At 36.4% G+C, this 27,927-nt stretch overlaps 1 protein-coding gene and 1 non-coding gene across 2 annotated transcripts in view; one reads left to right on the top strand and one right to left on the bottom strand.

Annotated features, from left to right (window-relative positions):
• C2CD6 (C2 calcium dependent domain containing 6) overlaps positions 1-27,927 on the top strand; it is a 175,524-nt gene that overhangs the window by 56,606 nt on the left and 90,991 nt on the right. The window contains exons 5-10 of the mRNA XM_047082235.1: positions 1,065-1,187; positions 8,451-8,495; positions 9,638-9,706; positions 11,582-11,661; positions 15,595-15,741; positions 26,101-26,206. Coding sequence (XP_046938191.1) covers positions 1,065-1,187; positions 8,451-8,495; positions 9,638-9,706; positions 11,582-11,661; positions 15,595-15,741; positions 26,101-26,206 — 570 coding nt within the window. The remainder of the gene's footprint in view (positions 1-1,064; positions 1,188-8,450; positions 8,496-9,637; positions 9,707-11,581; positions 11,662-15,594; positions 15,742-26,100; positions 26,207-27,927) is intronic.
• Positions 15,246-15,330, bottom strand: TRNAQ-UUG (transfer RNA glutamine (anticodon UUG)). Its single transcript has one exon. It is a non-coding gene; the product is annotated as a tRNA-Gln (tRNA).

A 27,927-nucleotide genomic window follows, 5' to 3' on the forward strand; every position in this document is an offset into this window, starting at 1 on the left:
CACACACACACACACACAGAGGAATATTATCCATCCATAAAAGGAGATCCTGCCAGTTGTAACAATATGGATGGACCTAGAGGGCATTATGCTAAGTGAAATGAGAGAGAAAGACAAGTATTGTATGATTTCACTTATGTGTGGAATCTAATAGCTCCAAAAAAACAACTTATAGTCACAGAGAACAGATTGGTGGTTGCCAGACATAAGGTTTGGGGAGTAGGCAAAAGGGTGAAGGTGGTCAAAATGTACAAACTTCCAGTTATAAGTAAGTAATAGCATAGTGACTATAGTTAGTAATACCGTATTGTGTGTTTGACAGCGCTAAGAGAGTTGATCTTAAAAATTCTCTCATTACAAGGAAAAAAATTGTAACTTTGTGCTTATGAGCATTAACTAAATTTACTGTGATAATCATTTCACAATATATACAAATATCATTATGCTGTACACCTAAAAGTAATGGAATATTGTATGCCAATTATATTTTTAAACAAATATTTTTTAAAAGTCCCTAGACTGGAGAATAATGAGATTTTTTTTTCTAGTTAGCAAAAGAGTGTGTGAATCTTAAAGGTCACGTAATAGTGGTATTGTGTTACAGAGCTCAAGGTTGGGAGAGAATTCCAAGTTGAGATGATGGTATACGTTTTATCAGTAAGTTAAGGAACAAAGACTGAAAAGGATGTTGGATATCTTTCGATATTGGGTTTTTGGATTACCTAGATTTGCTGGATTGGATATTGGATTACCTTTTATAAGATTGTTTCAGTAGAGTGTTGAGGCTAAACTTTTGTGTAGAGTTAAAAAGAGAATGTAGACAGTGCATATTTCAAAACACTGTAATTGATGTTACATATAAAAAAGATCTTGGTTTTTGTTGACATTAAGGTATATGTGACTGTGAGATTGAAAAGTTATAAAGCTAACAATATATGTAAACATCACTAGGTTGTACACAAAAGTACACAAAAGTATAGTTTATGGATGTATTTATTCAGAAATTATACCTGAAATTCAAACTGAAAATTTAATAATTCTTTTTATATGTGTTTTGTATCAAGATTCCCAGGCGTCAGGATGATGAGCGGAATAATATTTACTTGGAACTGGTGAAATATGACAATACAGAAAAATATCCTTTCTTGTTAGGGAGTGTTCAGGTACATCTTTATGAAGTAATTCAGGTATGTATCAAAGTTATTTTTTCACCTTGGTATCACATTGTCCAGTTGGTGTTTGTTATTATTTATCTGTATCTGATGAGTTCCTTGTGGTTTATTATCTACCTTCAAACTCATGTGCTTAGGAAACAATATCTCCCTTGGGCTATATTTAAAAAAACAAAAGAGTTTGTAACAGCATAATATTTTTAAAAATTTATTATGTAGAAGGGCAGTGATACCTAAAAGACTAATGAGCATGTTTTATTTTTTTTTCTGGAATGTTTTTAAGCAGGACTCAAACCACAAACTCTCTTAGTTGACAGCGCAAATTTCAATTCTTTATCCTTAGCTGGGCTGCTTGCTGTCTGCCCTGTGCATATGTTTTTTAGGGGTCCGCCAGAGTTTGGGACGGGATTTATTTTTTAAAAAAAATTTTTTTTAACGTTTATTTATTTTTGGGACAGAGAGAGACAGAGCATGAACGGGGGAGGGGCAGAGAGAGAGGGAGACACAGAATCAGAAGCAGGCTCCAGGCTCTGAGCCATCAGCCCAGAGCCCGACGCGGGGCTCGAACTCACGAACCGCGAGATCGTGACCTGAGCCGAAGTCGGACGCTCAACCGACTGAGCCACCCAGGCGCCCCTGGGACGGGATTTATACACAGGATTTCTGGTTTCTTCTCTCTTGCTTTCTCCTTTGTAGGAGTACCCTCTCACTTTCCAGCAGCCATACTGCTCTGAACTCGAAGGAAGAGAACTAACTGATTAGTGAACAAATATAAACAAACTTAAGGATTTTCAGAAATATTCCTTAGGACACAAAGCAAGGAAGCCTTCAAAGACTAATGGAGTTAGATCAAAAGACATAGGAGCCAGATTCCAGGGACTTCTGTTGGCCAATTTCAGGATAATTTGAACATCCAAAAGACCATTACAAATTCTGAATGAGGAAAAAATCCATAAATCTTGGTGATCTTAAAAAAAAGAATAGGGGAAGAAAAATGGAATTTTAAAACTTTCAAACAGAAGAATGCCAATTAATAAGTGTAGGAAGAATGATAGAATTACAGATTAACCATTTCTGCAGTTCTTTTTTTTTAATGTTTATTTTTGAGAGAGAAAGAGGGAGGGTCAGAGAGAGAGGGAGACAAGGAATCTGAAGCAGGCTCCAGGATCTGGGCTGTCAGCACAGAGCCCAACGCAGGGCCCAAACTCATGAACTGCAAGATCATGATCTGAGCCAAAGTCTGGCGCTCAACTAACTGAGCCACCCAGGCACCCCTTGCAGTTCTTTATAATGAATGATGATTAGTTCAATCAAGACTTACCATTGCTACTAAAAACATTAGGTAAGGGGTTATTGGGGAATAAAATATTTCCATGATGCCACCATTAACAGCCTACAGAGTAATTGTTGCAGAGGGCAAAAGATGCCTCTACAATAGAGCAATGTTGTGGTTACTGCTTTAACCGAGAGCTTGAACTTAGTATAAGTAATTGTGGACAATTTAACATCGTATGCTTCCTATGGTGGTACAATATGAAGTATACAGCATTACCTATGAATGGTTCTCATCAAAAATGTTTAACCCAAATTTAACAAAGCAGGGTCTAGATCTAACTTTTAGTTTATAGGAATTAGGAGATAGGGAAAAAATTAATACCATGTTGATATAAGATAAATACATAATGTGGACATACCAGCTTAGATTCCTTAAAAAGTTAAGGTATTAAAAAAAAATAAAGATGGAGGTAACTGTTCTAGATTAGAAGACATACAGCTTTGATTGAATACAGGTTTGAAAAAGATAAGTTATAAAAAGACCTTCTTGAGACAATTAGGAAAATTTTGAATTTACATCACGTATTAGATAAAGCCCTAAAATAACTGTTAATATTCTGAAATGTAATACTGATATTGTGGTTACATAGAAGAATGTCCTTATTTTTATGGTACACAAGGTGAAGATTTAACATTTTGGTGTAAAGTGACATGATGGCTGCAACTTACGAATGTGCATACACGCAGATAAAGCAAGCGTGGCAAAATGTTGAAACAGTTTTAGCAGTTGTTCAATGTTTGAACTTGTTTAATCTAGGTGTAGGGGGTGTCGATACTTATTGCTGTAGTCTTTCAGATGATCTATATGTTTCAAAAGTTTCATAATGAGAATTTGGGGGAAATCAGCTTTTTCAGAATATTAACAGGCATCAGACAAAGGAGGAGAGCATACTGACTAATGAATAAGAGTAAGCAGTTGAAGATTCTCAGAAAATTAGGGGGGAAGGATTTTGGAAATGACTAAAATTTCCTCTACTATATAGCAAGTTATGCATCAGAAAAATGTATATTATTAGTCACATTTTGTTGAAGGGAGTAGGGCATTTGGACTATAGTTGTATGTGTAAACTCAGTATTTTTATGATGATAAAAATTTTTAGATGAAAAATATGACTCACCATCCCACAATTGTAATATAGCATTTCATTTCTCAGAATTTCATTCCACATCTTTTTAATAAACATAAACAGAAAAATAGAAAATATAAAAAGCACCAAATGCAAATTATAGGACTGAAAAATACAATATCTAAAATCAGAAATTCATTTGATGGATTTAGCAGAATAGAGATGCCAAAGGAACGACTATTCTTTTTCCTCTTAATTTCTTTTTTTTTTAATTTTTTTTAATGTTTATTTATTTTTGAGACAGAGAGAGACAGAGCATGAACAGGGGAGGGGCAGAGAGAGAGGGAGACACAGAATCTGAAACAGGCTCCAGGCTCTGAGCGGTCAGCACAGAGCCCGACGCAGGGCTCGAACTCACGGACCGTGAGATCATGACCTGAGCCGAAGTCGGACGCTTAACCGACCGAGCCACCCAGGCGCCCCTCCTCTTAATTTCTTTAAGATATATTACTACTTAAAAATATAACCTTCATACCACTTTGGGGAAGATACACAAATCTTGCAGTTTTATAGGTTCTATAACCTTGCCTTGTGTAGTTTATAATGTTTGTAAATGTAATGCATATGACAACTATAGCATAAAGGGTAGGTAAGGGGCGAGCTTTAAAGGACCTATAAAATTATGGGATTTGTGTATTTTTCCCAAAGTGGTACAAAGTAAATGTAATCCAGTTGAAGTTCCTATGCTGTCACCTGGTTCAATCTCCTGCCCTTCCCCCACCCCCGAAATATAATAATTATCTTAAACTGTATTTATTGCTTTGTTTTTTTCCATAGTTTTACTACTTATATATAGTTGCAAACTAATATAATTTGTTTCTAAAATATTATGCTTCTAAGATCAATACAGGTAATCTCATTTGCTGGCGCTCATTATCTCTCTGCTATATACTATTCCATGTGGAGCATTTCTCATTTTATTTGTCTATAGATTTGTTGATGGGCATTTGAATTGTTTTCAGTTTTTACTATTCTCTCTGCTGCGATGAATTTTCTTGAACGTATCTTCCAATGCATATCTGAAAAAGTCTCTACATTATGATGAATTGCTCTCTATGAGTCTCTTTGATGCATTGCTACATCGTATGGTAAAGAGACCATTATTTAATGGACACAGTCATCAAGGAAAGCAATTTTGGTTATTTTTGGATTTCCCCAAAGAGCTGTATGATTTTAGCTGTGGTGTGTTCAAGATATTCTGTTTCTGTATAATATCTGTCAGTATCCTTCTATAGGAACTTCTACCTTAATTAAGAATTGTGTCATTTTCCTTATTAGAATTTCTCAGTTACTCACTTTTGGTCAAAACTAAGATCCCAGAAGTACAAAGCTGACCATAAGTACTTTGGGGGTTTTTGTTTTTAGTTTTTGTTTTGATACAGTTTTATTAGCTGGATGTTGTCTTGGGATGATGACTGTATAATAATATTTAAACATCTGCATATCAGACAATAGAGGAAAATAAGAACTATGCAACAATCACAAATGTAATAATAAATTTTTTGAATCCACTTTGTATCCAGCCCTATTGAAAGTAGGTCTAATGGGAGAGTAAGTCCCATGGATGAATTTGGCCCACCTTAAATAGACACGTAGCCTTTAAAAACAAAACAAAACAAAACTGTTCTTTTGAGATAATTGTAGATTCAGATGCAGTTGAAAGAAATAATAGAGATCCTTTGTATCCTTTACTCAGTTTCCTCTGATGGTAACATCTTTCAAAACTATGGCACAGTATCTCAACCATGATACAGAATGTTTCTACCTCTACCAGGATCCCTCATGTTGCCCTTTTATAGCTACATCTACTTCCCTCCTGCCCTACCCCCTCCTTAACCCTTGGCAACCAACCACTAATGTTTTCCTCCCTTATTTAATGCTCTCATTTCAAGGATATTACATAAATGGAATCACACAGTATGTAACCTTTCATGGAGGGTTTTTTCACTCAGTGTAATTTTCTGGGAAGTCATCCAGGTTGTTCTGTGTTTCACTAGTTCATTCCTTTTCTGCTATTGAGTAACACTACAGGGTGTGAGTGTACCACATTTTTTTTAAACAGTTTGCCCATTGGAGGACATCTGGGTTTCCAGTTCTGGGCTGTTCTGATTAAAGTTGTTATAAACATTCATGTATAGGTTTTTGCGCAAGTGCAAGTGTTCATTAATCAGATAAATTTCTGGTTTGTAAGATAGTTGCATGTAGAGTCATTAAAGAAACTGTCAAACTGTTTTCTGGAGTGGCTAGGCCTTTGTACATCTTCATCAGAAATGAATATGCAGTTTCTCAGCATCCTCATCAGCATTTGTATTGATGCCATTTTACAGATTAGCCATTCTGATAGGTGTGTAGTAGTATCTCATTTTGGTATTAATTTGTAGTTCCCTAATAACCAATAATATTGAACATCTTTTCATGAAGACCTCTTAATTTATTAATGATTCTACTTTTCCTGAAGTGTTTACCTGGGTATAACAGCATGTGTAGGCTACTGTGTAGATAGACTCTACCACACTGGAGAATAAAAGGTCAAGGAGAATATTATAATCTAGAATTATTCTAGTCAACAAATTTATGCTGGTTTGTCTGATCTCTAAAGCTTGAGCTGTATCATTTGAGTCACATGCAGGGGTAAATTATAAACCATTTGTTTTAGTTCTAGAACTGCTAGCTAGGGTAGAATTTGTCATGCAGACTGGTCAAATTTAGAACTTGGATGAATTGGGAAGACCTGATGACCAGACCCAAACTACAGATCATGTTTAGAAGCATGGAAGGGCCATTTTAGTGCAAAACAGTTATTCCACAGGTATACATGAAGAGGCCGCAGATGTATTGTTATGATTACCAGTTATTATCAATTACTTTCTGAATATAATTGGCCTTATTGTGGAGAACAAAGACCTTGAGTTGAATTTTAAAAGTCACATAATAGGTTCTACATAGCTTTGTAAAAAAATGATTGATCTGTAGCTTGTATCATGAATCCCTTGTTTCTTCTCATCCCTGATACATCTTGCATTCCTTTGAGGCTCTGGGAGAAAACAGAAACATCAGCTAATTGTTAGGGCCTAGGGTCCAGTTAAGGCATATAAACATATTGGAATTTATAATATTCCTGTATTGATTATAAAAGGAATGTGAGTAATAATTTTGGGATGAACTCTGGTACTACTTTTGACTATTGGTTTAGCTATATGATCCTTATCAGATAAGCCTAGGACTAGGTGATAAACAGAAAGATGGGTAGTACTGTAATTCTTTGAGAAAGTCAAGAGGGAATTTGAAGGTGTGAAATATTGTTAGACTAATGCCTTGTAAAGCATCATACCTTTGACTATCTATCTCTCTATACCCTTGAGTAGTTTAACATTGCCCCCACCTCCACCCCACCCTGCACTTTCCCAGACTGGGCCTAAGCCCAGTAACTTGCTTTGGGCAGAGCAAAACCAATTTCAGGACAGGTTGCCAAATAGCTCATTGCCACACATTGAAACTCACCAGAGGAGCTGAGTGAAAGCAAGCCTAAAACTCAGTGGATTTGAGAAGCACATTCAAGATGAACATATTAATTGGCTCCAGTGAAGGCTTAATTGGCAGATCTCAGTGAGACCTAGTTGAAAAACTCAAAAGATATTACCATAGTTGAAAATATGACTAAAAGTTTACTTTATATATGAGGGAGATGAATCACTCTGTAGGTCAAGTTCTTTCATCAAAAGCAGAGGCACAGTTTATAAAAGGGAAGAAAAAAGCAGTCTTGAAACAATACAGTATTTCCCCAGTCCCCACTTTGGGAAAAGGGATGCTATCAAGAGTAAGAAGCTATAAAGAGCAGATTGACAGGATCATTAAGGAAATCTATTTCAGTTATTTGCAAATTTTCTGAGAAATCTTGTGACTATATGAAGAACATATATGATATGCTAATTCTGTGTGAAGTCGGCCATGTACCACCAGATGTTATTTCCTTCATTATAATGCTTCACCAGGAACTGAGAGGGCAGGAGTTAAATAGGTTCTGCAGATTGCTGGGTTTTACAGGTGGTGAGGATGTATGAACCAGGTGCTAAAGTTTTCACTAAATGAGAATTATGACCAGAATGTCTGAAACACATGCCAGATAGCATGAAGCTTAAAAATGGAAAACTGCTTATATCTATGTGTAATAATATGATCTAGGAGCACTAGAAGGGGAATGTGGAGGATGCCGCTCCACCTCCTGGTCTTGAGGTATGTGGGCCTTCACTTGAGTCTATGAGGGAAACAGCATCCTTAGTGGTAAGCCAAGTCTTAGGTAAAATAAAGAGGAAATGTTTAGTGGAGCAGTTAAAGATGGGAGGTTGTTTGTTAACCCTGGGATGCTGGATTAAATGGGAGGACTGATAGCACGGCAGAGATGATGAGAGGTGGTGAACAAGGATACCCAAGGTTTACCTGGTTAAAAAAATGCCAACAGTCCTGACGATGAGAGAAGCAGCCCTATCATGAGTCAGCTTATCATGCAGATTTTTGTTAAACCCCACAAAGGAGTGCAGGCGTGGTCCTTTAAGACTTGGAGAAAGGGGAACTATGACTAGCAGAAACATTTTTGTCTAAAACATAATGTAAATATTAACATTTACTTTTGGTACAACCTAGAATTTTTATTTTCTTCCAAATATTCATTATAATTGTATTTAGCTACTAAATTAACATGTGCATTAAAAATCACGATCTGATTTTCCAAAATTTATGAGTTAGTTTAGATTACATATGGATGATTATATGAGTGACTCTGTATTTGAGAATTTTATCATTTATTACTTTTTTCCAGAAAGGGTGCTTTATTGAAGAATTTCAAATGTTGAATAAAAACATAGTAAGAACTTTACTGAAACTTCCAAAGCTTTGTGCACATACTTAACATTTTTTATAGCTTTGCTCTGATATAGTTTTAACCTCTGATAGTGTTTCCATTCTCTTTGTTACTCTACCAGTCACTATTTGAATTCATAGAAATTTATTAAATAGAAAGAACAATATTTGCTCACAAAATCTTCATCTCCACCTTTTTGTTTGTTTGTTTTAAATGCTGCTACCTTACTGCTAAATGGTGAACAAGAAAACTGAAATCATTGGATAAGAGAGTAAAATATCCTAGCTGCTTCTTTGACTATTCAGCTTTAATTGAGGAAATATTTTTCTCCTTGAGGAGTTTCTGAAGAGTTGTTTACAGTTCTCACTTGAATTTCTTTTTAAATTTTTTTTTCAACGTTTATTTATTTTTGGGACAGAGAGAGACAGAGCATGAACGGGGGAGGGCCAGAGAGAGAGGGAGACACAGAATCGGAAACAGGCTCCAGGCTCTGAGCCATCAGCCCAGAGCCTGACGCGGGGCTCGAACTCACGGACCGCGAGATCGTGACCTGGCTGAAGTCGGACGCTTAACCGACTGCGCCACCCAGGCGCCCCTTGAATTTCTTTTTAAGTGCTTAAAATTATTATTTTGATTAATTGATCTTCTATTCAAAGAGACTTTTGCCAATAGCTAAAACAGGGACAAGGAACATAAAGAAGAGAATGATGGACATTTGAGGTCGTAACCTCTGATACCCTCCTTCATTTCACATTTGAGCAAGCTGGGGTTTAGAGAGATGAAATCACTTGTCTGAATAAAATTTTTATCTGAAAATGGAAGTGGAGATAGGAGAAGTGTGAGTAAATACTTTAAAACCATATGCATGTATGTTCATATATGTATGAAGGTAATCCTATTAATTATAAATTGAAATTTTCTCTTTAACACTCATATAATATTCCTTAACATAAAGTTTTTAACATTTCAGGAACTCCATAGATTCTTCTATTGGGGTTCCTTGGGTGAATTTTTTTGTTTTTTAATCAGGATGTATTAATGCTTTGGTTTTTTAAACATAAATTTGTGACGTAAAAATATTAGTTGGCTATCACTTTTTCATTAAAGTATCTTTCTGATCAATAAAATATTTGCCACATGTTTAGTTTATCTGCAGGGTGGAGGTGGAATTTATGTTCTCCTATGGAAACTTTGGTTATGGATTTTCACATCAGGTTAGTTCCTCTCTTTTAAAAATTATTCTATAGCTCTTTAGTCAAATCTCTTCTGAGCCTCTATTCAGTTTGATAAATCCTTTAAAATACATATTCTTTTTAAAAAATGAAATAAATATTTTTAAAAGAATGCTGTTTTTCTCCGACCTAAGGATAAAGGAAACTACCATTTTTTATTTCCGTGTACATTTAAAAATAATCTCTATTCAAAACGCCTTTATCATAAAACTTTGCTCTTGTGTCTGTGTTGTCATTGGGTTAAAAACAATTATTTTAAGTATGTAAGAAGTGTAGATTTTTGTATCTAAAAATACTTATTAAAAATGGAGTCATTGGGGCGCCTGGGTGGCGCAGGCGGTTAAGCGTCCGACTTCAGCCAGGTCACGATCTCGCGGTCCGTGAGTTCGAGCCCCGCATCGGGCTCTGGGCTGATGGCTCGGAGCCTGGAGCCTGCTTCCGATTCTGTGTCTCCCTCTCTCTCTGCCCCTGCCCCATTCGTGCTCTGTCTCTCTCTGTCTCAAAAATAAATAAAACGTTAAAAAAAAATTTAAAAAAAATAAAAAATAAAAAAATAAAAAAAAATGGAGTCATTAATTATATTCACATAACATTTTTTACTCTGGTCACATATGTTCCTCCCCCCCCCCACAGTTATTTCAATATCTGGTGTTATTTGAGCCTTCCTTCATTTATCAAGAAAGTAGTATTTTCAAAGAAGTTAATCTTCCTAGCTTTGGCCTGACCCCTTTAAATTCATTACATATATCCATGTTCCAGTGGAAACTTTTGTACATTAACCTGTGCCCTGTTCTTTTATTATGTCCTTAGGCTACATTTGTTTTGAAATAGCTCTTGATATACCTTGGTATTATCACAACTTTGGGGCGTTTATAAATCCAGTGCCATCAGTGGTGCTGTTATATAGGGGATATGACCTGTATACTTTGCATATAATCTTTCATTTCTGTTTTTTGCTATTTTTTTATAGTCTTGGGTTTTTTTTTTAATTAGGAATTGAGAGTAGGTACATTATTCTTATTAAATAAGTCTATTGCTGTATTATCCCTGGTAAAATGTTATTCTAAAATTTTGCTTATGGTATATCATGATAGTTTTTAATGCATTTTGAATCAGAAGTGATATACAGAAGAAAGCACTAGACACAATCTTTTTTTCATCTTTTTTCCTTCTTTCCTTTGATTTTTCTTTCTTTTCCTTCTGCTTATTTATTTTCTTGTGAATTGGCCCTTATAGGGACTTCTGTTTAGTCCCTTTTGTAACAGTTTATAAGCACCAACTTCAGAGGTAGATTTTGTGTCTGGATATAAGTAAAACATGTGGCAATCACATTCGTAGGTGATACCCTCTTTTCAGATAAGACTAGGCAAGTATTGTTTTATGTAAGTGGGCTCTACCAAAAACATGGAACAGAGGTATTAGGTGAAAAAGAGTGGGAAATATAAAAGTTTTTGATTTTGGTGCTATGTTGGTGAACTTTTCAGTAATATAGTTCCCTACTCCCCTGTCTTGATAATGTAAAAAGAGCACTACACCGGGGGCAGATAAAGCTGCATTCAAAACCTGGCTATGATGTCTCTTGGGTAACCCTTGAACAAAGTAGTTCATCTTCAGCATTTTTTTGTAAAATAGGCACAGTTATCTACATCATAGGATTATTGAGAGGATAAAATAATATTAAAGATATAATGTTCTTGACAGATATTTAGTGCTCCATAAATATTAGTTCTTTTTCCCTCTTTTAATTCTATTTCTTTTTTAATGTATTTAAGGCTTATAGTCCTAGAGAATAGTAGTATTAGAGTGAACTGTAATTGTAACTAAGCAGTGTTAAAACACACTTACGATTTTCTTCAGTTAAAACCTCTTCAGAAAATTGTTGAGCCATCCATGTTTATGAATATTGCACCACCTCCAGAAAGAACAGACCCTGTGACGTAAGTGTTTGAACACTTATGTACATAATAAGATTATGTGGCATTTAAAGCATTTAATCCATTTGATGGATCATTTTGGTGTCTTAAGACCTAGCCAGAATGGGCTAGACTCCAAGGTAAAGAGAATAGTGAATTGTTTTGCTTAATAAGATGGGAGAAAATTTGGGTTTCTGGATATATTCCTGGAGAAATAAGATAAAGAGGAGAGGGTGCTTCATGGCTGATGGGGGGAGGAGGGAAGGTAGGGTTAGCTTGATAAGGAAAGTTAGTCAGTGAGATACCCTTTTGTAGAAGGAGGTGAGGGACTTGTAAGATCAAAGTGTCTAATAGTTCTCAGTTTTATGGTCTACAGTATAGTAGTGTTACCCCCACTTTGACATATTGCAGTTGTTACCTACAAATCTTCAGCAAAAAGTCCATGCTCAAAAAATGTTATTAGCAAACCAAAATTAACTTAAAAAAATGTCAACCAATCTTAAAATTGAAACAGTAAAAATAGATAAAAGAAAAATGAGCACCTGAGATAGAAATTTAATCCATAGTGCTATTGAAGAAAAAGAAATGGAGAAAATAGGAATGAGGGAATTAGGTATAGGATGAGAACTTATGTTCTGAAGTGCTTATTGTTTTGTAGTCTCACCAGCACTGGGTATTATCATTAAAAATAAATTTTGTCCACTTGATATTGGTCATTTGTTGAAATGGTAAAATTTGAATGTTTTATGTTTATTGATCATTATTTCCTTTTCCACTCATTGATTCGATAAACATTCGTTAAATGTCTGCTATATCCCCCAAGCATTGCAAATACTAAAATAAATGAGGCCTGGTCCCTGCCCTCTAGTAGCTCATGGTTTAGTGCAAAGTTAACTTGTAAAAAGAAATTATTATAATACAAATGAGATAAGAATCCTCCTAGAGGTAAACATAAGGAACTATGGGTGTGGGATAGTGGTGGGAGGAACAAAATTGGGTCATAGCAAATTTATTGATTTATGATAAGCAGAGATTCTGCATTTAATGTTGCAGATTAGGGTGTTAGAAAAGGCTCCATTTGGTTGTTTGGTTGCAGAAACATGAACCAAATGAAGCCCACTTGAGTGAATTAGAAATGCCAGACCTGACTTGGTTTAATTAGAGGAAGGTATTCAAGGGCATAGAAAGATGGTGATATTGGCATGGATTTGTCTTTAAGACCTACTCACTCACCCAGGGAGGGTCCAGAAGATATACCTTTCACGTGACAGGGAGTAGTAAATTTGTGAGGGGACCTCCACCCTTGAAGAACTCTGTGATTGCTTTTCTTTGTGGGCCAGACCTCACAGTGGGAGCTGCAGTCACTGAACTGGGAAAACCTGAATGCAATGGGAATAACTGGATTCCAGGATAGCAGGGGCCAAGTGATGGCACTCAACCACCAATGACAAGACACGTTACCGTAATAGACAGTAGAGTCAAAGCAGCGATCAGAATAGTTTGACTCACATGGACCTTTGGCATTGGCTAATTAATCATGGTGTTCCTAGAAATAACATATATAGGAAGCCTACTAAATTCTTTCTTAATCTGTATAACCAGAAAAGTTCTAGGTCAAGTGAACAAAACTCTGACCTGAGTCATAAAAAGAGTCATAGCTCCTCAATCGTTTTCCAGATTTGAGCCAGTTTGCAGACCCAGAAACCTTCAAATGAAGGGGACACTTTCTCCCCTTAAGGAGAGATGCTAGTATGCTGATAAAAATTTGTAATGTTAATCTCTCTCCCAGCTTTCCCAAAAGGGAAGGAGAGCCTTTTACCAGGGTTAATTGTACATTAGGGAAAAGGAAACAATCAGACCTTTCAGAGACTACTACTAGACTTTTCAAAGACTACTGGACACTACTGGCTCTGAAATGACACTAATTCCTGAAGACTCAAAACATCACTGTTGTCCACCAGAGTAGGGACTTAGGGAAGTCAGGTGATAAATGGAGTTTTAAACCCATCCTGTGGTTATTTCCCTAATTCCAGATTGCCTAATTGGCACCAACACACTTAGCTGTAGGTGAATCGCTACATTGATTGCCTGACCTATGGACCTAGGGATTTTAGGATGGGAAAAGCTAAATGGAAGCCACTAGAGAGCTACCTCTACCTAGGAAAACACTAAGCCAAAAGCAATACCACATTCATGGAGGGATTCAGAGATTAGTGCCATTATCAAGGACTCAAAGATATAAAAGTGGTGATTCCCATCTCATCCCCATTTAGCTCACTTATTTTGGCCTGTGCATAGAATAGATCTTGGAGAGTGACAGTAGATTGTTGTAAGCTTAACCAGGTAGTGATTCCGATTGCAGCTGCTGTACCAGGTGTGGTTTCATTTCTTGGACAGGTTAACACATCCCTTGGTACCTAGTATGCAACTAGTGATCTGGCAAATGCTATTTTCCTAGTATAAAGACCATAAAAAGCAGTTTGCTCTCTTTCAGCTGGCAAGGTCAGCAATATACTTTCACTGTCTTACCTCAGGTATATCAACTTCTCCAGCCCTATGTCATTAAATATGTTCACAGGAATCTTGATTGTCTTTCCCTTATATAAAACATTATACAGGTTCATTACAATGATGCCCTTTAAGCTGATTGGATCTAGTGAACAGAAAGTAGCAACTAATCTAACTTACTTAGGTAAGACATTTGCATGTCAGAGGTTGTAGGAAGAATTCTGACAAAAATTCAGGGGTCTTCTACCTCATTGAAATTTTGAGGAGCCAGTGGTATGGGACTTGTCGAGATAATCTTGCTAAGGTGAAAGATAAGTTGTTGTAACTGACCCTTCCTATAACTAAAACAGAGGCACAACACTGGTGGCTTTTTTGGATTTTGGAGACAACTTATTCCTCATTTGGGTGTGCTACTCTGGCCCATCTAACAAGTGACTGGAAAATATATATATACATATGTATATATGTATATATGTATATATATATATGCGTGTGTATATATATATGTGTGTATATATATATATGTATCTATCTATCTATCTATCTATCTATCTATCTATATATATATATCTTCTTTCCCCTCCTCATATCTTACCATCATGTAACATAAGCTATATTGACTTTATATTATAATTGACTTTATATTCTATTTAAGTATTGTTAAACTTGCATCACACTATTTAAGTTTCAGGGTATTAAGAAGAGTAAACATCACTCAAAGACTTTTATTCTTTTCTGGGGAAGAGGCTAGTGAGTTTTTGGTTGTATGCAGGATAGTTGTGTCATGTTATTGTTCTCATTTGGAGATCAAATATGTTTTAAAGAGATGCTTCTGGGTGTCAGGTTGACAAGTGGTGGGTGGACTTGTGATGATTAATTTTATGTGTCAACTTGACCAGGCCATAAAATAGAGATTTAGATCTAGAGGTTGGGAGAGAGGTCTGGGATTAAACTCTTTCTTTCTTCCTTCCTTCCTTCCTTCCTTCCTTCCTTCCTTCCTTCCTTCCTTTCTGAGAGAAAGACAAAGCACAAACAGGGGAGGGGCAGAGAGAGGGAGACAGAGTCTGAACCAGGCTCTAAGCTCTGAGCTGTCAGCACATAGCCCGATGCGGGGCTCGAACCCACGGACCATGAGATCATGACCTGAGCCAAAGTCAGACGCTCAACCAACTGAGCCACCCAGGCACCTCTGGGCTTAAACACTTTCTACTCCTCATTAGAACTTCAGGTCCTTATCTCCTTTCCCATCCCTGATGCCCATCTTTGTAGTAAGAGTGCTCAAGAGAGCACTTCTGTCAGGATCTCTGATCTTTTTCTTTTTTCCTAGCTCTACCCTCTGATGGTTCAAGGTAGACAGGTGAGATTGCAATGTAGAATTGATAGCTACCACTGATTTTAGAAGTGTAGTTTGTGTAATTTCAATATTTAACATTATAACCATTTTTGCAGAAATGTAATTACACCACAGCCAATAGAATATCCAGCATTCCTATCCCCAGACCTGAATGTTACTGTTGGGATGCCAACTGCAATGCCCCAATCCAACCAGCCATCTGTAGTGCGACTTGAAAAACTTCAGCAACAACCTCGGGAAAGGTAAAAAAAAAAAAAAAAAAAAAAAGTCTTCATCTCATTTGTGTGTTATTTGTATATTAATTTTTTCTTTTGAGACATGAGCTTTAGATATTTGTTTAGAAAAGTCAATGAAATGACAGGAAAAGAGGTGATGACTTATTTATAAGGGAGAAAGTATAATACTTGCTCTACTCTTGACTCAACAATGTATTCTATAGGTCTCTTGTGCTTTTTTCTGTATTTCCCATCCTTTTTTCTCTATGCTTCAGTGTAAATAATTTCTCCCATCGTATCTTACAGTTCACTGGTTCTTTTTTCTTTGTTTCTAATCTGTTGTTAAACCAATTGAATTCTTTTGTGTGTGTGTGTGTGGTTTTTTTTTTAAGTTTATTTATTTTGAGAGAGAGGAGAGAGAGAGAGTGAGCTGAGGAGGAGTAGAGAGAAGGAAAGAGAGAGAAAACCAAGAAGCTCCACACTGTCAAGTGCAGAGCCTGATGTGGGGTTCAAACTCACAAACCATAAAATCATGACCTGAACTGAAATCTGGAGTCAGACACTTAACTGACTGATCCACCCAGATACCCCAAACCAATTGAATTCTTAATTTCAGTTATTTTATTGAAGTTATTTTCCTTTATTTTATAGTTTCCACTTCTCTACCAAAATCCCCTGACTTCTCTTTGAATTCTTTGAACATATTAGTCATTGCACTTTTTTTTAAGTTTATTTATTTATTGGGATACCTGGGTGGCTCAGTTGGTTAAGCGTCCAACTTCAGCTCAGATCATGATCTCAACATTCGTCAGTTCGACCCCATGTCAGGCTCTGTGCTGTGCTCCAGCTCAGAGCCTGGAGCCCACTTCAGATTCTGCATTTCCTTCTCTCTCTGCCCCTCCTCCGCTTGCACTCTGTGCCTCTCTCAAAAATGAAAACATTAAAAAAATTTTTTAGGTTTATTTATTTTGAGAGAGAGAGCAAGAGAGAATGCATACACATGAGCGGGGAAGGGACAGAGAGGGAGGGAGAGAGAGACTACAAAGCAGGCTCCACACCGTCAGCATAGAGCCTGACATGGGGCTTGATCTCACAAACTATGAGGTCATGACCTGAGCCGAGATCAAGATTTGGCTGCTTCACCGATTGAGCCACCCAGGCACCCCAACCATTGCTATTTTAAAGCTCATCTGTGGTAACTTTATTATCTGGATCTCCTGTAGGTCTGTTTCTATTGGGTTTTTTCCCCTCATAATTTTCAGTCAAGCATTACATTCTCATATACCTAGCTATTTTTATTGAGTGGCAAACATTGTATCTGTAGAACTAATTTGTGGCTCTTGATTATATATTCTTACAGGGAGGATAGACACTTGCATCTGTCAGCCAACTAGACTAGGAAACTAGCAATCCCAGATCACCTTAATTCACTTGAGATTGAGATTGAAATGATTTAGGTTTGTTTCCTATGAGGATTAGTCTTTTAATGGTTTAATCTTATTCCTAGTAGTAGGACTGGGACTAGTGTGAGGCAAGTAAGTCACAAGACAAGGAGGCTCTTATTCTCGTGGTTTAACCTTTTGGGGTCCCAGCTGAAAGCCTAGATGTTTACCTTGGCTTTTCATCCTTGGCAGGGTCTGAACTCTGCTTTTTGTTCCCTAATTCTGGCATATCTATCTCCAGGCTCTGCTCATTTTCTTAACTCTTAGCCACCACAAATGCCTGGAAGGAAAAATGGTACCAAATGATGGGGCTTATTGTCTCTGAAATTCCTATAATCTTGGATCTGTAAATCCTTGGTGCTTTTATAACTGACTGATGCTTTCAGACACAATTTTTTCAAATTCTTATTAAAAAAATTTTTTTAATGTTTATTTTTGAGAGAGAAACAGAGACAGAGTGCAAGTGGGGAAGTGGCAGATAGAGAGGAAACACAGAATCTGAAGTAGGCTCCAGGCTCTGAGCTGTCAGCACAGAGCCCGACACAGGGCTCTAATTCATAGCGAGATCCTGACCTGAGCTGAAGTTGGGACTCTTAAGCAACTGAGCTATCGAGGTGCCCCACTTTCAAATACAATTTTTAAAAAATATATTGTCCAGCCTTTTTAGTTGTGTAGTAAGATGGTTTATCTGAAGTAACCTAGTCCACCATTGCCAGAAGCAGAACTCCTTGGTCACTTAAAAAATGATTATTTATAGGGGTGCCTGGGTGGCGCAGTCGGTTAAGCGTCCGACTTCAGCCAGGTCACGATCTCGCGGTCCGTGAGTTCGAGCCCCGTGTCGGGCTCTGGGCTGATGGCTCAGAGCCTGGAGCCTGTTTCCGATTCTGTGTCTCCCTCTCTCTCTGCCCCTCCCCCGTTCATGCTCTGTCTCTCTCTGTCCCAAAAATAAAAATAAACGTTGAAAAAAAAAATAAAAAAAAATGATTATTTATGTTGAATACATTTTTTACTCAGACTCATAACTTATTAATTCATTAACATTGAGCGGAATGACCAAAGAACCCTTTTATCCTCTATTCTGATGTTTTATTCATTTAGTAACATTATTGAATACCTAGTGTGTGTCAGGCACTATTATAGGGTACTAGATATACAATGGTGATTTTTAAAAACATATTTGTTAGTGTCCTCTTTCCTTCTTTTGTAAGCATAATGAAGGTTTATCAATACCCCCATCCCACCCCCACCAAAGTCTGCTGTTAGTTTCATTGATTTTTTTTTTCTGTTGTCTTTTTAGTTTCTATTTTTCCCCACTCTGGTCTTTGTTATTTCCTTTGTTTTACTAATTTTGGCTTAGTTCTTTTTCCTGGTTCCTTGAAGTATAAAATTATTTGAGATCTTTCTTTTTCTTATTGTAAATGCTTACTGCTTTTAACTTACCTCTTAGAAGTGTTTTTGCTACATCCCATAAGTTTTGATATGTTGTATTTCCATTTTCATTTGTCTCAAGATATTTAAAAATATTTTTCTTTTGGTTTCCTCTTTGACCCATTGGTTATTCAGTAGCATGTTGCTTAATCTCCGCTGAAAATTTGTGAAATTAGCAGTTTCTTCTCGGAATTGATTATGGTCAGAAAGGATGCTTGATATGATTTTAGTCATCTTAAATTTACGAGTACTTGCTTTATGGCCTAACATATCTATCCTGAAGAATGTTTCACATGTACTTAAGATGACCATTGGATGGAATGTTCTATAGAAGTATTAACTCTGTGATTTAATGTGTAGTTTAGCTTCAGTGTTTCTTTATAAATTTTCTGTTTGGTTGATCTATCTATTGATGTAAGTGGGGTTTTAAAGTCCCTTACTATTATTATATTGCTGTCTCTTTCTTCCTTCATATCTGTTCACATTTGGTTTACATATTTAGGTGCTTCTATTGAGTGCATAACTGTTTACAAATGTAATATTCTCTTGTTGGATTGACCCCTTTATCATTATATAGTGATCTTTGTCTCTCATTACAGTCTTTGGCTTAAAGTCTATTTTGTGTGCTATAAGTATTAGTAGTCTTACACTCTTTTGGTTCCTGTTTGCATGGAATATCTTTTTCCATAGCTTTTCTTTCAGTCAGTGGGTGTCCTTTAAGCTTAAGTGTCTCTCTTGTAGTCAGCATATAGTTGGGTCTTGGGTGTTTTTTTTTTTTTTTTTTTTTTCAACGTTTTTTATTTATTTTTGGGACAGAGAGAGACAGAGCATGAACGGGAGAGGGGCAGAGAGAGAGGGAGACATAGAATCGGAAGCAGGCTCCAGGCTCGGAGCCATCAGCCCAGAGCCTGACGCGGGGCTCGAACTCATGGACCGCGAGATCGTGACCTGGCTGAAGTCGGACGCTTAACCGACTGCGCCACCCAGGCGCCCCGGGTGTTTTTTTTTTTAATCAGCTACTCTGTCTTTTGACTGGAGAATTTAGTCTGTTTACATTTAAAGTAATTATTAAAAAGTATGGACTTACTATTGCTATTTTGTTCATTATTTTCTGGCTGTTTTTTAAATTCCTTTGTTCCCCTCTTATTTTCTTGCTGTCTTCTTTTGTGATTTGATGGTTATTTGCAATGGTACACTTAGGTTCCTTTATCTTTTGTGTATCTACTATAGGTTTTTCTTTGTGGTTTACCAGGAGGCTTACAAAACACATATTTAAAACAGTCTATTTTAAGCTGATAACAATTTAACTTTGAATGTAATAAAGCTCTGTATTTTTATTCCCCCCCCATTTTATATTTCTGATGTCACAGTTTGCATCTTTTTATCTTATTTATTTGTTAAGTAATTTAACAAATTATTGTAGTAATTTTTCTGAATCTTTTTGTCTCTTAACCTTCATATCAGGGTTATATGTGATTCACCCCCCACCATTACAATATTAGAATATCCTGAATTTAACTATATATTTACCTTTCCCAGTGAGATTTATAGTTTCATATGCTTTTATGTTACTGATTAGTAGTATCCTTTTCATTTGGCTTGAAGAAGTCCCTTTGTAACATTTCTTGTAGGACTGGTCTAGTGGTGATGAACCCTTTTAGGTTTTGTTTGTCTAGAAAATTTTAATTTCTCCTTCGATTCTGAAGGACAACTTTGTCATGTATTCTTGGTTGACAGGTTTTTTGTTGTTGTTGTTGTTGTTTTACGTTTGGCACTTTGAATATATCATGCCACTTTCTTCTGGCCTGGAAAGATTCTGCTGAAAAATATGATAGCTTTTTTTCCCCCGCCTCAAGTTAGTTAACATACAGTGTAGTCTTGGCTTTAAGAGTAGAACCCAGTGATTCATCTCTTACATATGACACCCAGTGCTCATCCTAAAGAGTGCTCCCCTTAATGCCCGTCACGCATTTAACTCACACCCCACCCCCACATCCCTACCAACCCTCACTTCTCTGCTTTTAAGAGTCTCTTATGGTTTGCCTCCCTCTGTGTTTTTATCTTATTTTTCCTTCCCTTCCTCTATGGTCATCTGTTAAGTTTCTCCAATTTCACATATGAGTGAAATCATATGATACCTCTTTCTCTGACTTATTTCACTTAGCATTAATACCCTCCAGTTCCATCCACATTGTCGCAAATGGCAAGATTTCATTCTCTTTCATTGATGAGTATTATTCTGCTGTGTGTGTGTGTGTGCATGTGTGTGTATGTATCACACATGTTCTTTATCCTTTCATCAGTTGATGGACATTTGGGCTCTTTCCATAATTTGGCTATTGTTGATAGTGCCGCTATAAATATTGGGGTGCATGTGCCCCTTTGAGTCAGCATTTTTGTATCCTTTGGTTAAATTCCTAGTAATGCAACTGCTGGGTCATAGAGTAGTTCTATTTTTAATTTTTTGAGGAAGCTCTACACTGTTTTCCAGAATGGCTACTCCAGTTTTCATTCCCACTAATAGTACAATAGGGTTCCCATTTCTATACATCCTCGCCAACATCTATTGTTGCCTGAGTTGTTAATTTTAGCTACTCTGACCAGTGTGAGGTGGTATGTCACAGTGGTTTTGATTATCTTTTCATGTGTTTGTTTGCCATCTGGATGTCGTCTTTGGAAAAATTTTTATTCATGTCTTCTGCCCAGTTCTTCACTGGATTATTTGATTTGGGGGTGTTGAGTTTAGTAAATTCTTTATTGATTTTGGATACTAACCCTGTATCCAGCATGTCATTTGCAAGTATCTTCTCCAATTCTATCAGTTGCCTTTTAGTTTGGTTGATTCTTTCCTTTGCTGTGTAGAAGCTTTATTTATTTATTTAGTTAGTTAGTTATTATCATTATTATCATTATCATCATTTTTAACGTTTATTTATTTTTGAGAAGAGAGAGACAGAGCATGAGTGGGGGAGGAGAGAGAAAGAGGGAGACACAGAATCTTAAACAGGCTCCAGGCTCTGAGCTGTCAGCACAGACCCCGACGTGGGGCTCGAATCACGGACCGTGAGATCATGACCTGAGCTGAAGTCGGACGCTCAACTGACTGAGCCACCCAGGCGCCCCTATTATTTTTATTCATTTTTCAGAGACAGAGCATGAGTAGGGGAGGAGCAAAGAGAGAGGGAGACAAAGAATATGAAGCAGGCTCCAGGCTCTGAGCTGTCAGCACAGAGCCCGATGCAGGGCTCGAACTTCAGGGACCATGAGATCATGACCTGAGCCAAAGTTGGAAGCTCAGCCAACTGAGCCACTCAGGTGCCCCTGTAGAAGCTTTTTTATCTTGATAAGGTCCCAGCAGTTCACTTTTGCTTTGATTTCCTTTGCCTCTAGAGACATGTCAAGTAAGAAGTTGTTGCCGAGTTGTGGCTGTGGCTGAGGTTGCTGTCTGTTTTCTCCTGTAGGATTTTGGTGGTTTTCTGTCTCAGATTTAGGTCTTTCATCCATTTTGAGTTTGTTTTTGTGTATGGTGTAAGAAAGTGGTCCAGGGCCTGGCACTTCAGAAAGTGCGTTTGGAGTGTGCTTTGTGTACTCTGTTGTGTTTTGACTGCTCTATCCCACTGGTCAGTCCTCTGCAAAGCTCCTCCTTGCTTATAGTGGTGGAGTGTTTGGACCTTCAACCAAGTGTGCTTTGATGTGTTCATTGAAGTAACCCTGTAAAAAAAAAAAGAAAAAGTGGGTGGGTGCTGATAGTTTTTTGTTGCTCCATTTTATGTGGAATTAATTTTCCTGAATTTTTTATAGGAGATTTGGTTTAGAAAGCTTCACAAGCTTTACAGAACTCCCACTTCTGATGTTTTCATTTGGTGTTAAAATATATGAATTGCTGTGTAAGATTTTCTGGAGCCCTGTCCTGGATTAGAGACCTGGTTGGTCAGTTTTAAGCATTCACAGTGGTTAGACTGCTCCAGTCCTTTTAATGGTTGCCATAAATCCTTTGTACTCACTTGCTATTGGAATGAGCGAAACTCTCCCAGTTTTAACTGCTATTCTCAAATTGGCCTGCTGTACTTTCATCTAACTACCTGTTGGCTATTTTGAGGTTCTCTTATTTTCAGGTGCCTCTTTTATACCTGTTGTCTTCTGCCATATATACACTGATACCTTGAAGGTCTTATGTATATGTTTTGGGATTCATAGAGATACCTTGTCACATGATTTTGTTGTAAATGTTGCCCATAGGTTTTTGGGTTTGTTACTGAGCTACTCTGAATATTTTTATGTAGAGATTTGAGAAGATTAAAAACCTATGCTACCCCTGCTGGCATTATCTTCTAGCGTTTCCCTCTTTGGCTAAACTTTCATATTTATAATAATTTTATCTATAGTATCATTTGGGAGAATTTAAACAGTCATACCTACAAATAACGACAATTAAGATTTTTTTATTCCCAGTTCTTACACTTGAATTTTGTTTTCTTCTCTTATGATGCTAGCTAGAAGCTCTAGTCAGTGTCTAATATAAATGGCAAGTGTGGGCATCCTTGTTTTGTTCATGATCTTTAAAGGCAACACTTCTGGCATTTAATAGTTAAAAGCATTATTTATATAGGGTTTTTACATATAGATATGCTATACCAGGTTAAGTAAATAATTCCATTTTGCTTCTAGTTTTATAAGTTTTTTTAAAAAAATCATAAATGGATGTTGGATTTTGCCAAGTTCTTTGTCTCTTTTAATCAGTTAAATTGTGTTTATATTTTCTAATGTCAATGTCAAAATATCCTTATATACATGGAATAAATCCTACTTGTTCATTATATATTATCTTTCTATATACTACTGGATTTTTTATACTAAAATTATATCTGTTTGTAATATTTGCATCTATGTTCATGAATGAGATGAGACTAATTTTCCTTTTTTGTAATGTCCTTATCAGGGTTAATTACAGTAATAGTGTCCTAATGAAATGAATTGGGAAACATATCCTCTTTCCATTTAGTTCTTGTCAGTTACATCTTTAGGTGACTAAAGCCTTTTGAAATTTCTTGGATTAGAAGCTAAATTCCTATTTTTTTATTTGTTTTGTTCCAGAAAATATCATGTATATATTGGGTAATTTATAACATATGTATATACAAGTTTAATGAGACCTATATATTGAATAACTTCTAAAACATGTATGTATAGCTTAAATAAAGATAGTAAGACTGTTGCCTAGGTATTTATTCATGACCATATTTGGAAGTCCTAGCCACAGCAGTCAGACAACAAAATGAAATAAGAGGCATCCATATTGAAAAGGAAGAAGTAAAATTATCGCTATTTGCAGATGACATGATACTCTATATAGAAAACCCAAAAGATTCCACCAAAAAGTTGCTAGAACTGATATACAAATTCACTAAAGTTGTGGGATACAATAGCAGCATACAGAAATCTATTGCATTTCTATACACACCAATAATGAAATAGCAGAAAGAGAAATCAAGGAATCAATCCCATTTACAATTACACCAAAAACCATGAGATACCTAAGAATAAACCTAACCAAAGTACAGGTGAAAGACCTGTACTCTGAAAACTATAAAACACTGATGAAAGAAATTGAAGATGACACAAACAAGTGGAAAATCATTCCATGCTTCCAGATTGGAAGAGCAAATATTGTTAAAATGTCCATGCTACCCAAAGCAATCTACACATTTAATGTAATCCCTATCAAAATACCACCAACATTCTTCACAGAGCTAGAACAAACAATCCTAAAATTTGTATGGAATGACAAAAGACCCCAATAGCCAAAGCCACCTTGAAAAAGAAAAGCAAAACTGGAGGCATCACAATTCTGGACCTTAAGCTATGTTACAAAGCTGTAATCATCAAGACAGTATGGTACTGGCACAAAAACAGACACATAAATCAATAGAACCGAATAGAAAACCCAGAAATGAACCCACAACTATATGGTCAGTTAGTCTTTGACAAAGCAAGAAAGAATATTCAATGGGAAAAAGACAGTCTCTTCAACAGATGGTGTTGGGAAAACTGGACAGCAACATGCAAAAGAATGAAACTGGATCACTTTTTTACCACCACACACAAAAATGAATTCTAAATGGATTAAAAACCTAAATATGAGACAGACAACCATTAAAATCCTAGATAACAGAGGCAGTAACCTCTTTGACATCAGCCATAGGAACTTCTTACTAGATATGTCTCCTGAGGCAAGGGAAACAAAAGCAAAAATGAACTGTTGGGACTTTATCAAAATAAAAACCTTCTGCACAGTGAGGGAAACAATCAACAAAACTAAAAGCAACCCATGGAATGAGAGAAGATATTTGTGAATGACATATCTGATAAAGGGTTAGTATCTAAAATATATAAAGAACTTAGACATCTCAACACCCAAAAACCAATTAAAGAATGGGCAGAAGATATGAATAGACATTTTCCCAAAGAAGACATCCAGATGGCCAACAGACATGTAAAAAGATGCTCAGGGAAATACAAATCAAAGCTGCAATGAGATACCCCTCACACCTGTCAGAATGGCTAAAATGAACAACACAAGAAACAACCGATGGATAAAGGAGAGCCATCTTACACTGTTGGTGGGAATGCAAACTAGTGCAGCTACTTAGGACAAAACAGTATGGAGGTTCCTCAAAAAGTTAAAAATCCAGCAATGGCACTACTAGGTATTTACCCAAAGAATACAAAAAATACTAATTCAAAGGGATACATGCACCACAATGTTTATAGCAGCATTATCAACAGTAGCCAAATTATGGAAAGAGCCCAAATGTCCATTAACTGATGAGTGGATAAAGACACACACACACACACACACACACACACACACACACACACGAGTATTACTCAGGCATAAAGAAGAATGAAATGTTGCTATTTGCAATGACATGGATGGAGCTAGAGTATTATGCTAAGTGAAATAAGTCAGAGAAAGACAAATACCATATGATTTCACTCATAGGCAGAATTTAAGAAAAAAAGGAAATGATCATAGGGGAAAAAAGAGAGAAACCAAGAAACAGCCTCTTAGCTATAGAGAACAAGCTAATGGTTACCAGAGGGGAGGTCGGAGGGAGGGATGGGTTAAATGAGTGATGGTGATTAAAGAGTGTACGTAGTGTGATGCACACCAGGTGTTGTATGGAAATTTTGAATCACTAAATTGTACACCTGAAACTAATATTACATTGTATATTAACTAACTGGAATTTGAATAAAAACTTAAATCATCACTATCAAAAATGTGTTTTGTGTGCCGTTATGAGATTCCATCCTCTCCTCAACCCTCCTCAGGTAGCTACTGCTCTCATTTTTATTATAATCATTCCTTTCTTTCATATTCTTAATATATTGCTGGTTTGCCTCTCAGAACATTTTATAAGTGTATCATACTGAATGTATTCTTCTGTGAATCATGCCATATATGTTCTTCTGTCACTTATTTTTTAAATGTATACCTGATTTCTTTCTTTAGGCTGGAAAAAATGAAAAAAGAATATAGGAATCTGAGTACATGGATAGAAAAAGCTAGCTATTTAGAAGGAGTTCTTACCCCAAAATTGGCCAATAAAGAATGTAAGGTAATTAACGTAATACATTCTCCATATCTAACTTCTAATACTATTTATTTAAAAAAGATTATGATAATTAAAAGTGATAATAAGATATTGCTTAGTTCTTGATATATAAAATGCTATTCATGATTCATGTACTTTCCTATTTTCCTAATGTGATATTCAATAAATGTTAACTAATAATTTGTAAGGTTTGGTTTTTTAACAGCTTTGTTAAGATATAATTCACCTGCTTAAAGTATAGAATTCAGTGACCTTTAGTATATTCACAGAATTGTATGTCCATTGCTATAATCAATTTTCAAACATTATTACCCCCCCCAAAGAAACCCCCTAACCAAACCTCTCACACCCCTCTAGCCCTAGACAATAACGAATATCCTTCCTGTTTTCATAGATTTGCTGATCCTAAACATTTCATTTGAGTGGAACCAATGAATATATAGTTCTTTGTGACTTGCTTCTTTAATTTAGCATAGTGTTTTCAGGATTCATCCCATTGTAGCATGTAGCAATACTTTGTTTCTTTTTACTGCCAAATAATATTCCACTATATGGATATGTACCACATTTTGTTTATCCTCATCAGTTGATGGACATTTGGGTTGTTTTGACTTTTTAGCTGTCATCAGTTATGCTCCTGTGACCATTCATATGCAGATTTTTATGTGGGCATATGTTTGTGATTTTCTTGGGTATATACCTAGGAGTGGAATTGTTAGATCATACAGTAATTCCCTCTTTAACTTTTTCAGGAACTGTCAAACTGTTTTCCATATCAGCTGCACAATTTTACATCCAACCAACAATGTACGAAGGTTCCATATATTCTCCAACACTTGTTATTTTACTTTTCTGTTGTTGTTGTTTTAATTATAGCCATCCTAGTGGTTTGAAGTGGTAACTCTTCGGTAGTGGTTTTGATTTGCCTTTCTCTGATAACCATTGATGTGAACATCTTTTCATGTGTTTACTGGCCATTTGTATATCTTCTTTGATAAATGGTTGTTCAAATCCTTTGTTGATTTTAAAAATTGGGTTATTTTTATTTTTTAATTTTTTAATGTTTATTTTTGAGAGAGAGAGAGAGAGGGCAAGCAAGTGTGAGTGGAGGGAGGGGCAGAGAGAGAGAGAGACACACACACACACACACAGAATGTGAAGCAGGCTCCAGGCTCTGAGCTGTCAGCACAGAGCCTGACGCGGGGCTCGAACTCACCAACTGCGAGATCATGACCTGAAGTCAGACGCTTAACTGAGTCACCCATGCATCCCTAGGTTATTTTTATTTTTATTGTTCAGTTGTAAGAGTTCTTTATATATTTTGAATACTAGACCTTTGTCACATATATAAGTGAGGTTTAATATTTAGAAATATAATCTAACCAGGGTGCCTGGGTGACTCAGTCAGGTAAGCGTCTGACTTTGGCTCAGGTCATGATCTCACTGTTGATGGATTCGAGCCCCGAGTCGGGCTCTGTACTGACAGCTCAGAGCCTGGAGCCTGCTTCACATTCTGTGTCTCCTTCTCTCCTGTCCCTCCCCTGCTCACGCTCTGTCTCTGTGTCTCAAAATAAATAAACATCAAAAAAATTTTTAGAAACCTATATATTTTGACCTGTGGCAATAGAGATTCAAAGAGGTTTCAGTAAATTCATAAAATGTTGACTAAGATCACAGTCTTGAAGTGGTAGTCATAACATACAGATATATTAATGATTTTCAGT

This window comes from Lynx rufus, unplaced genomic scaffold, assembly GCF_022079265.1.
Source record: "Lynx rufus isolate CCGP_SWC_20201006 ecotype Redwood Valley unplaced genomic scaffold, mLynRuf1.p SCAF_2, whole genome shotgun sequence".
In the NCBI taxonomy this organism is placed as follows: Eukaryota; Metazoa; Chordata; class Mammalia; order Carnivora; family Felidae; genus Lynx; species Lynx rufus.